General features: G+C 43.7%; 1 protein-coding gene across 1 annotated transcript in view; it reads left to right on the top strand.

Moving 5' to 3' along the window:
* mrc2 (mannose receptor, C-type 2) overlaps positions 1–12,270 on the top strand; it is a 256,319-nt gene that overhangs the window by 103,069 nt on the left and 140,980 nt on the right. The window contains exons 5-8 of the mRNA XM_072248739.1: positions 847–960; positions 4,183–4,323; positions 7,512–7,700; positions 11,091–11,245. Coding sequence (XP_072104840.1) covers positions 847–960; positions 4,183–4,323; positions 7,512–7,700; positions 11,091–11,245 — 599 coding nt within the window. The remainder of the gene's footprint in view (positions 1–846; positions 961–4,182; positions 4,324–7,511; positions 7,701–11,090; positions 11,246–12,270) is intronic.

The raw sequence follows: 12,270 nt of genomic DNA, 5'->3' as shown, positions 1-12,270 counted from the left end.
GTGGGCTTAATGATGCGATATTAAGTGGGATCTCGTTTCCCACTTTTGATGTGGAGGCATGCAATATTTGCCAAGTTTTCCATCAGTGTCGAACTCGGTCTCTCTGACCCCAAGACCCCACAAACTCTGCAATCTTCTGTCAGCTGTGGCCACACAGTTTGCAGCAGGAATGATAAGAACTGTGTGTGGAAACTGTGGAGTTAGTCTGACTGCCAGTTCATAAAAAGTTGATGGAATTTGTAATTATGAATGTGATAAGGGGGCATTTTAAACATGATAGAGTCAAATTGGCTTTATGAAAGGAAAGCCACATTTGATGAATCTAATGGAGTTTTATTGAGGATATATTTACTTACTGCCTGTTACAGCACTGCCGTTTAGGGTAGCAATGAAGGTCCTCCATCTCTGTCTGTTCATACAGTTGTACACAGGTATAGAGCGATTCTTCATTGCTGTTTCTGTAAAAATTTAGTTTTACCAGTCAGGGTTGATAGCCCTGAGCTGAACCCTTGAACCTGTAGGATCAGTGGACCACTCTTAGTCTGACCTCTACACTTTGACCTGTTTGGCATGGCTGACCCTAGCAAGAACCAAAGCACTCCTCGTCCCAGTCCCTTTATTCTGAAGTTGTGCCCTCAGATCCTAGGCTCTTCTGTTATTGGAAGCATTCTCTCAAGATCCACCCTGGCCAGGCCTTCTCCTCATCTTTCCAAACTCCATCGAGTACAGGCCTAGAGACATCAAAACCTCAAACTGTGCATGATCAGTCTATAGTGATGATGAAGCAAATAAGGTGCTGTTAATCTAGGCAGTATATTTATGCTGTGCTGTCGTTTCCTTTTCTAGGCCTGTTGACTGGCTACAGTGCGACTCTTTGGATTGGCCTGAATGATCTGGACATTAATGGTGGCTGGCAGTGGTCAGATGGGTCCCCACTGAAGTACCTCAACTGGGAGAGTGGTAATCAATTCTAAATAATTCAGTAATTCTTTCCTGTCTTAAACATATGCTTTCCCCCAACCAACTCACCAGGTTATGGACTAGGTTGGTGTGTTGTCTCAGATGCTTTCTGGCATGAAAGTAATCCAATTTCTTCCTCAAGACTAGATTACCTTAGAGATGGTCTACAGAAGTCTGCCATGCTGTACTGTATAACTTCCAGTTAAGATGGCACTGGTGAACTTCAGCGGCTTCTGACTGGTGACCATTGAAGCAAGGAAAACAACTAAATATTTTGTTAATCACACTTTTTCTGGTAAATGATCATTGCAAGCAAAAGTCTGTAACTTCTCTTTAGACTTAAAGGCAATTCAATGTGACAGAACTGAGGTGAGGTGCCAGGCCTGACACTGAGAGTGAGGAAGACCCAAGGTTCCATTGTTTTAAGGGCCATGCCAAAGGCCAAATTGAGGTGGTGGGGTCCGGGTGGTTCGACTAAACTCGATGTTTGGACAGAGACTGAAGTGCCTTGCTGAATCAGAAAGATCAGATACAGGCTGATTGAGGCATCGAGGTCCAGACCCCAGAGTGTTGTGATTCGGCTGAACTCAATGTATGGACATTTAGGCACGGGCCAGATTGAAAAGCTCAGGGCCGGTTCAGATTGCTGCTCCACGAGGTTTACTTGGCTCTGTGCTGAACGATGGGAATCTCTTGTGGTTCTTTTTCTCTCTGCACAATGGGTGTTTGACAATCGTCTTTTTTTATATTTTTGAGTTTTGTGGCTACCTGTTGGGAGATGAATCTCAAGGTTGTATAATGTATACATACTTTGATAATAAATGTACCTTGAACTTTGAAATACTCAGCAGATCAGGTGATAGCTGTGGAGTGAGAAACTAAATAAGCACTGCAGATGATCAGCAATTCAATAACTTTCTATTTTCAGCACCCACATTTTCCCCTCTTTTGGTTAACTAATTTTCTCTCAATTCGACTTCCTTCAGGCATCCTTGAATTATTCTCTAATTCTCAAAGCATTGTGTGCACTGAGAAAACAACTTTTTTGTCTTGATGAGCAGAGGCAGGAAACAGCTTTCAAACTACTCAGAATCATGTGGGAAGTTAACCTATTATGTTTCCATCAGGTTTGCATTCAGTAATTTTGAGTAAAATTGCAATGCATACTGCTTTAATGTTATCCACTTTCACTTTTTTCCTCTGTTGCCCTCCACTCTTTCACAGGCTTCCCTTTCCATTCTTCCTCCCTTTCCCACAATCCCTGTGTTATAAAGCTTGTTTATAAAACATTAACCCTAGGCAGGTACTGAATATTTTCAGCAACTGAGGTAAGGGGATTACTCTGCAAGCCAGCGTAGACTCCAGTGGGCTAAATGGCCTCTTTTAATGTCTTGAGGAAATTTCTGGAACGTGGAGACCGATATAAGGGTCCGTGTTGCAGTTCATCCCCAGCAGCTGCGTAACAGAGGACTCTCTAATCTATGGACTGTTCCCAGGGGCACACACCGAGACAGACGGCAAGTGCTGCTGGAAGGTCATCAGTTCTTTGGTCTGCCTGAATCTTGTTGGTCTTCCAGCACAGAGAGATGTCTGTCAGGGAATGCTGCAGAATGGCACAGTCCAGGCTGCTGAGGGGCACACTGAAGCTCAGTGCAGACAATGCTGAGGCTCTGTGGGGGAGGACCATGGTCTGGGTTCCTTCCATTGCTGTACCTGGAGGGGCAGAGTTGAGTGGGGTTAATGTTAGGGGTCTATGGCATAAACTGCTTTAATCATGAATAAAGTGTATTTTTGAAAATAAGAGTTACTATGTGATGAAGGACATGCACCAATTGTGTTGTGTTTCCTGTATATATTTTTGAACCCTGTTCACTGGAATTGAGAGGCAGCAGCTGTATTGGCTTTGCCTCTGTGCCGCTCCTGACCCCAATAAGGACCTGCATAGCTGCAGCCACACTGCCCGTGCTTTCAGGCATGCCTTGCCTTTGAAATATGTTCAAGCAGATCAACCATGAGTTTCCTAATGTTCCCAAAGAAATTCCCTGTCACACTTTCTCACTTTATCTTCTCTCACGTTTTCTTTCTGTCTCTGACTGTCCTTTTATCAATCTAATTTCCTTTTGTCCTTATCTCTCCATTTTCCTTTCTCTTCATCCCTTTTTTCTGCCATTCATTTCTACTTGCCCTTCCATCTCTGGTTTTTTCCTTAGTCTGCCTTCCCTAATATCTTGTTGTTGAAGTTGTGAGCTGAGCCAGTCACAACCTCAGTTCAATACTCACTTTCCAGATGGGACTCATTGGGAAACCACCAAAGACAGATTTTATTCTTCTCCCCTTGTCAAGTGGTGACCTTTTTATTTAATTTAACCTTGTGTAGGTGAGTAGTATAATCTGGGTGGAGTTGGTAGGAATGTGGGAAGAATAGGTTTTTGGGAACATTTGAAGGGTAAGAGGATTGCTCTGTTAGCTGGCATAGTGATCTTCCAAAGTCATTAAAAAAAATGGACATTTCTGGATCAGGGTACATGGCTATTTAGCTGGCATCTACTCTTTCACTTGTTTGGCATGGTTGATCCTACCAAAAGCCAAAGCACAAGGCCCTGACTCCAGTTAGCACAGCTCTCCAGGTCATTGAGGCACACAAGCCTCTAAACCACATCAAAGGTTCAACACTGGGGTTGATGGATTATCCTTAGACAAGGATAAGAAGCACAGCTGTGGTCTCTCTGTTCCAACAACCCAGGTTTGTTCTTGACTTGATGTGGTGTCTTATGTGGAGTGTGCACACTCTTGTGCCCACATGGAGTATCTCCAGGTCTCTAGTTTCCTGAAATGTCCCAAAGGCATACAACTTGGTACATTAATTCACCTCTGTAGATTACTCCTTGAGTGGTAGAATTGATGGCAATGCTGGGAGAATAGGTTACATGGGGGAATTAGTACAGGAATAGGGTTGCCCTGTGACTTAGAGGCAACTCAATTCTAAGTAAAGAAATATGAAGTCTGAGATTGTCGCGATTTCAACTAGAAACAATCTCCAGCACAATGCTGTTTGGTTAAAATTAAAATTGGATCATGTGGCACCTAAAAATTGGGCACTACACTCTCTGGCTATGAGGTTTGAATCCTTGAATCTGTATACGGTCACAGGGTAAACTGACCAGAGGCCTTGGCATAAACCAAGTCCAGCAATAATCTAACTTCCCTTTCTCCCTCTGGTAGATCAGCCAGTGAACTCGTTAGAGGAAAATTGTGGAGTTATCCGGACTGAATCTTCAGGAAGGTGGCAAAACAAAGACTGCGGCATCGCTAGGCCATACGTCTGCAAGAAGAAGCCAAAATCCAATGACCGTGTAACCATAGGTAAGGAATTATCCAGGTGTCCTGGCTTCCTTAATTAACACAGAATCCCTGTGCCATGTCAGGGCATAATAGGCTTATACTATTGAGTAAAGTTTCAGTAGAACAAACCCTCTCTTTATCCTATCAGTCACTAGGAGCCTGACACTGATCCACCAACCAAGAACAAATCTTTGGTTCCTCTAATGTACCTCCAGCCTTGATCACCAGTGGGACTTCTTACTGTAGCTTCCACACACAGTTTAGAAGTACAATGTGCTTGCAGTTTTATTCGTCATTGGCACGGTAGCTTCCCAACTGTGTGTGGAATCTACGGTAAGAAGTCCCACTGATGATCAATGTTAGAGGTACATTAGAGAAAGCAAAGATTAGGTGGGAAGATGGAGCCGGGGTTATAGAATGGTCATGATTTCAGAAAAAGGCAGGAAATAACGTGGCCCAGAACTGTAGGGGGTGCCAAGTGCCACTGAGAAGCAAGAGATGCCAGATCAGGTCAGTAGAGCAGATCCCCTTTTTTGGCTAATGGAGCTCCTAATTTTCCAGTGTGTCCCGAACTTAAGCCAAACCTACGGGTAAATTGCATGGTTGTTTCTGTCCCTGATATGGCAGGAATTTGCAAATTATGGCTCATTTTGATTAAAAGCAGATGATATTTTAGTGGAGCCCTGAGTAAAAATAGGATGCCCTTGAGTAACCCAGCTGGAGGAGTCTCAAGCTGTGTGAGGGATTGAAGAATCCTCGGTGTGTGCCAACTGGTGTTAGTTATGGTTGCTTCCTCTGTGAACAACTGCAGTGCTCCCCGAAACTCTGAGATCATCAGGCTGGGAGATGGTTCCTCTTCTTTGATTATATAGGGTGTGGAGGTTTGGAAGAAGGATAATGCTGATTCAAAAACAAGGAAATGAAGGGCTAAGATGAGAGCTGAGCTGTTCAAGAAGGAAATCAAAAAACTTTACGCAAAGAGAAATGGAAATTTTGAACTCTGTCTCTGAAACGCCCTGAGCTTTGAAGTAACTGTCATTGTCGAGACAGTGATTGATTCATTAATCTGGAAAGGAAAAAAAACTGCTGGAGGAACTCAGTGAATCAGGCGGGAAAGGGGTAGTCAACATTTCAGATCGAGACACTTCATTAAGACTGAGCGTATAGGGGAGATAGCCAGAATAAAGAGTTAGAGGGAGGGGTGAGGCAGGGGCTAGCAGGAGATACGTGGTGAGGATGGAGGTAATGGGCAAATGGAGCCTGGTGGGGAAGGGAGAGGAGTAGAGACAGAGGTATGAGATGTTGCAGATGCTGGAATCTGGGAAACAAGGAAGGAGGTAAGTGAAACTAGATAAAGGAAGGCTGATGTGCAGGTGGAACCAGTTAGGATTGAGAAGGTATTTGAAAGGTGAGGTTTCCATGAGATATGGAACAAAAGCAAGCAGATAGATGGAGTTGATGCAAATTAAGTGTAAATCTGACAGGTGGAATGGGTCCAAGGGGTGAATGGCCTCTATATTCTCAGAGTTTGGCTACAACCATTGTGAATGTTGGGCTATGGCAAGATTGTCTCGACTCTGGTTTCCTTTTCTCTTCATTGCAGTAGCGTATTTGCTTCTGAAAAAAACTTAACTTCTGCAAGGCACTAGCACGTCTGGAGGCAATGGAAGAAGCCATATACAACATTTTGTTTATTTCTCTTTTAGAAACATAGAAAATAGGTGCAGGAGTAGGCCATTCGGCCCTTTGAGCCTGCACCGCCATTCATTATGATCATGGCTGATCATCCAACTCAGAACCCCGCCCCAGCCTTCCCTCCATACCCCCTGACCCCCGTAGCCACAAGGGCCATATCTAACTCCCTCTTAAATATAGCCAATGAACTGGCCTCAACTGTTTCCTGTGGCAGAGAATTCCACAGATTCACCACTCTGTGTGAAGAAGTTTTTCCTAATCTCGGTCTTAAAAAGCTTCCCCTCTATCCTCAAACTGTGGCCCCTTGTTCTGGACTTCCCCAACATCGGGAACAATCTTCCTGCATCTAGCCTGTCCAATCCCTTTAGGATCTTATACGTTTCAATCAGATCCCCCCTCAATCTTCTAAGTTCCAACGAGTACAAGCCCAGTTCATCCAGTCTTTCTTCATATGAAAGTCCTGCCATCCCAGGAATCAATCTGGTGAACCTTCTTTGTACTCCCTCTATGGCAAGGATGTCTTTCCTCAGATTAGGGGACCAAAACTGCACACAATACTCCAGGTGTGGTCTCACCAAGGCCTTGTACAACTGCAGTAGTACCTCCCTGCTCCTGTACTCGAACCCTCTCGCTATAAATGCCAGCATATCATTCGCCTTTTTCACTGCCTGCTGTACCTGCATGCCCACTTTCAATGACTGGTGTATAATGACACCCAGGTCTCGTTGCACCTCCCCTTTTCCTAATCGGCCACCATTCAGATAATAATCTGTTTTCCTATTTTTGCCACCAAAGTGGATAACTTCACATTTATCCACATTAAATTGCATCTGCCATGAACTTGCCCACTCACCCAACCTATCCAAGTCACCCTGCATCCTCTTAGCATCCTCCTCACAGCTAACACTGCCACCCAGCTTCGTGTCATCCGCAAACTTGGAGATTTTCAAATCTTTTTGTTGTTATATACAGGAAAAATAACATGAGTACATCGAACTAACAACACTTACAATGCCTCAAAAAAAACATTATCTTAAAGATTGAAAAACAGTTTTTGTGATAACAAAAAAAACCTACTAAGCAGAAAAGTGAGAGAAAAAAAGAACCCATTAGGTGTACAACCCCGGAATCATGCGTCATACAAAAAGCTTCTAAAAATAAACATCAAATCGCCAGCAAGAAAAGAAAATATACTAAAAAAATTTACAATTAGATCGTGGAAAAATTATATCAATTAACTCAAATGATAATAACGAGCAAATGAGTCCCATCTTTTCTCAAAATCAAATAAAGGTTCAAAGGTTTGACTTCTAAATTTTCTCCAAACTAAGACGTAGCATCACTTGCAAGAACCATTGTGACAAAGTGGGAGCTGATGTATCCTTCCTCATTTCTCATCACATGATTAAATTCTTCCAAATCCCCTAAATTAGCTATGTGCATAAGAGTAAGAGTCTGAGTTCTACTGACTACCTCTTTCTTATTGAGGACTTAACCATATATTTCCCTTCTAGATTCCTGTGCCAATCAGACAACCAAGTGTGAACCCGGCTGGTTGAAATTCCAATGCAATTGTTACCGGCTGAATCAAGAAAACAAGAGCTGGCAGGAATCGCAGAAGAGTTGCATGCGGTCTGAGGGCAACCTGGTCAGCATCCATCACCTAGCCGAGCTGGAATTCATCCTCACCCACGTCAAGCAAGGTATAGCCATGATTCTCATGAGAAGCGGCTCTCCCTCCTTGCAGGCAAAAAAAAAAACGCACACACAACCAATGATCTCTGCTTTTGGATAGCACGGAGTTTTGCTCTGCTCAGGATAAGTTACTGCTGGAGGTGGTCACACTGTATGGCGTAATCTGTCTTTGTGTCTGTTGCTGGACTCCTCTGCCATCAAGTTTCTGTTTAATAGTTTATCCCTAGATGAACCTGTGCTTAAAGTTTCTGATCAGTGAGCCAGATAACCTATAAGCCTAATGGTTTTACGGACATTGAGTACTCCATCTATAAAGCCAAATGTCCCCAGTGTGTGGGTGAATGGTGGAATCTAGTGGGGAAAGTTGATCGGAATGCAGGGAGAATGGAGGAGAATTAGTGTGGGTGGGTGTTTGATGTTAGGTACAGATCGAGTGGGTTTGTATGGCCCAGTTCTGCACTCTGTTACAGTGAGAGCTCTGCTCTTTAGAAATTGGCACAGAATTGTTTTCTTGACCAGGCAACCACAGATTGAAATTAAAAACGCAAACATGAGGAAATCTGCAGATGCTGGAATTTCAAGCAACACACATCAAAGTTGCTGGTGAACACAGCAGGCCAGGAGCATCTCTAGGAAGAGGTACAGTCGACGTTTCGGGCCGAGACCCTTCGTCAGGACTAACTGAAAGAAGAGCTAGTAAGAGATTTGAGAGGGGGAGGGGGAGATCCAAAATGATAGGAGAAGACAGGAGGGGGAGGGATGGAGCCAAGAGCTGGACAGGTGATTGGCAAAAGGGATATGAGAAGATCATGGGACAGGAGGCCCAGGGAGAAGGAAAAGGGGGAGGGGGGAAGAAACCCAGAGGATGGGCAAGGGGTATAGTGAAAGGGACAGAGGGAGAAAAAGGAGAGAGAGAAAAAGAATGTGTGTATAAACCGTAGATTGAGACAGGTATAGATAGGGTAAATGCAAGCAGACTTTTTCCACTGAGGTTGGGTGAGGCTAGAACTAGAGGTTATAGGTTAAGGGTGAAAAGTGAAAAGCTTAAGGGAGAAGTCAGGGGAAGCTTCTTCACTGAGGATGGTGAGAGTGTGGAATGAGCTGCCAGTGGAAGTGATGGATGTGGTTTCAATTTCAACACTGAAGAGAAATTTGGACAAGTACATGGATGGGAGGGGTATGTAGGGCTGTGGTCTAGATGCAGGTTAATGGGACTAGGCAGATTAATAGTTTGGCACAGACTAGATGGGCCGAATGGCCAGTCTCTGTGCTGTAGTGTTCTATGACTCTGACTCTAACCCTACCCCAGATGTTCACCTCACCTGGAAAACAATAGATCCAACAGTGCATCTCCTCCTTCAGGACTGCATCATCGGCTTGGTCATGGATGAGGTTTCAACACAACCTCAGGAGTGAGGCTGCTACCAGCTGCCAGGCTGACTTCCTGTTTTCTGGTCACAGAGTGGGATATCCCTTCAACAATCTCCAAGAGATGGATTCTGGCAGAGAAATTCCATGTTTCAGTGCAGCCGCAGTTTGATGTCTACTACAGCTCAGAGTTAAAGCATTTATGTTTCTCCATGATCTCATTCTTAAATACACTCCTAATTGTTATGACTTACAACACTTTAAGGTTCCTGAGCTCCTCCAATTCTAGTCTCTGGCAAATACCCACTTTTTCTCCAATTGGCAGCCATGGTTTCATCTTCCTGGGTTATAAGGCATCTTGGTTAGCTTAGCTGCAGAAGGAGGGAGGAAAAAGGTCAAGGGAGTGATAGTTACAGAAAACGGACCCTTCAGAAGGGTTCTGATGAAGAGTCTTTGACAGAAACATTAATATTTTGGTCTCTGCCCAGTTGCTGCCTGACTTGCTGAGTGTTCCTGAACCTCACTGCACCCGTAGGACAGTACAGCACTAAAACGGTCTCTCAGCCCACGATATCTGTGCTCCCATGATGTCAATTTAAACTATGGACCTGTCTGCACATGGTCTATATCTCCCCATTCCCTCCCTAATCATAGACCTGTCTGAATGCCTGTTAATCATTGTTATTGGATCCATTTCCACCACTTCCTCCCGGCAGAGCCTTCCAGACACCCATCGCTCTGTGTTTTTTAAAAAAAAAAAAATAAAAAATAAAAAAAAAAATTACCTCAAATCTTTAAACTTCCCCCTCTCACCTTAAACCTATCACTTCTAGTATTTGATATTTCTATCCTGGGACAAAGATTCTGATTAACTACTCTAAGAATGCCTCCCCTAATGCTTACGTACTTCTGTAAAGTCATCCCCTCAGAAACCAATGCCCCGGAGAAAATAATCCAAATTTATTCAACCTTTCCTTATAGCTGATACTCTCTAATACTGGCGGAGCTCTTCTGCACTTCTCCAAACGGCACACAATACACAAGTGTGGACCAGCCTAAGTTTTATATGGCTGTGGCATGACTTCCCAACCTTTACACTCAGCGCCCCAACCGATGAAGGCAAGAATGCTGTACACATTCTCTATCACATTTCTTTTAAAACTCCATAAAATTTAACACTTTGAACAAATTTTCAGTCATTTTGCCCTAATGTCTCCTTTTTCAGTAAGTTATCTTTTGTCTAGTAACATTAAGTGAAGAACCTGACAGAGCTCTGCCCTTGCTGCATGAGGCTAGCTTGCCTTATAGTGCAGGACTACTTGCTGTGTTATATGTTGGAACTGTTTTGTACTAAATACTAACAGCTGGTTGGGGCAGGTGTTTATCTGCAATCACCCTGAGGAGCAAATACAGTGGTTACATAAGATGGACAGAATCTATAGCCCGAATAAAAAGCAATGTTTCAGATTCTGGACATTTTGAAAACCACTTCACCCAAGTTTGAACAAACTTTTGAAACTTCTTGCCCTGCAGTATCGTTTGACAAACGTAATTATGACGGCCAGCTGTTGTAAAATTATACGAGTGTAACTACAAATTCTTAAACATCGCTGCTATGCAAAAGGACGGAATACAGGGAACAACAGGTGGTAGCTTGTCAGTAAGCCTTCTTGAAGTTCTTCAGCCTCTTAGTCCCAACTTCCTTTCTCACCGTTGTTTTCACCATAGCAGCTGTCACCCGAAACTCAACTTTCTCAGTTCCTTTGAGCTACCAATGTACTTGATCTAGAATGAAACCAGAAATCCGCAGATGCTGGAAATCAGAAATAAAAACAGAAAATTCTGGATGTACTCAGCAGGTCAGGCAGCATCTGTGGAAAGAGAAAAGGAGTTTCTGCTTCTGGTGAAAGACCCTTCATCAGAATCCTGTTATGTGTCTGTGCTCTGTGCAGTTTGGCGTATCTGTAGGCTTAGGAGAGCTGGTGTCAACGTCTTTCCTCAGCTCCCAAAACCTCTCTTTCTTGCTGCAGATGTTGAGAAGTTGTGGATTGGTCTCAACGACATCAAACACCAGATGAACTTTGAATGGTCAGATGGAAGTCCTGTTCGGTTTACCTACTGGCACCCCTTTGAGCCCAACAATACTGCAAACAGCCAAGAGGACTGCATCATTCTCTGGGGCTCGGTAAGGGATGGTCATGCCATCAGGAGAGCTAAAAGTGCCGGAGCAGAACTAAGAATGTTTTTGGAGTTTGTTTCACCTCTGAATAGTTAATGAGCATATTTGGAAGCCTTCTCCTCCTCTATTGTGAGTTGGTGTCTGTGCAATGCGCATTAAGAAGGATTTCCTTGCTCAGGACACACTTTTTAGATATAATGAAGCGTAGGAGATTCCTTTCCCAAAGATAATGAATCAGAGGGGTTACTCTCTTCAGGCTTAATGAAGCACAGAGTTCGCCTATCTTGAGCTCCAATTGCAAGCCATTTTAATCCTCACACAAAACTGTCTATCCTCGACTGCCAGAGTGAGGCCAATAGTGGTATTAACTTATAGTCTTATAGTCCACAATCTAGCGATATAAACAATAAATTCTCTAAATTCAGGAAACCTGTACCCCTTCTGATATGACCAGGTACTCTCAAACCTCATCTGTCTCTACCTCCCACTGACTAGCCACTCCCTCTCAACTCCCATCTGCCAATCATCTCCCTCCTCACTTGCTTCCACCTCTTGCCTGTCAGCCCCTGCCTCATCCTTCCCTCTCACCCCTTTCTGTTGGCTAGCTCCCCTGTACACTCAGTCCCGATGCTGGGTCTTGACCTGAAATACCAACAATTCTTCCGCCTTCACTGATGCTGCCCAGCCTGCTGAATTCCTGCAGCTTTGTTTTTGGCTCCAAATCTCAGCATCTATAGACCTGTGTCTCCACCGGGTTGACCAGTTTTGATAGGACATGGAGTAGGGAATATCCTCTCTAGAAGTGGTGTCTTACAGGGGGATAAGTTTCCGTAGTATAGTACATTATATAGGAAGCTTTTTCTGGATTTATTGCAACATGGGGAATCCCCTTTCTTGGTAAGATGTTATTTAAAGGATTCTCTTTCTGGGATAATGCAATACATGAAATAGCCTTTCTGGGTATAATGCAAGAATGACATTACCAGAAATGACATTGGCCACCGAGACCCCTTCTGGGTTTGGTATAGAAT

Source organism: Mobula birostris, chromosome X, assembly GCF_030028105.1.
Source record: "Mobula birostris isolate sMobBir1 chromosome X, sMobBir1.hap1, whole genome shotgun sequence".
In the NCBI taxonomy this organism is placed as follows: Eukaryota; Metazoa; Chordata; class Chondrichthyes; order Myliobatiformes; family Myliobatidae; genus Mobula; species Mobula birostris.
Note: the sequence above shows the minus strand (reverse complement) of the source record. Positions and strands in the feature narration are given on the sequence as shown.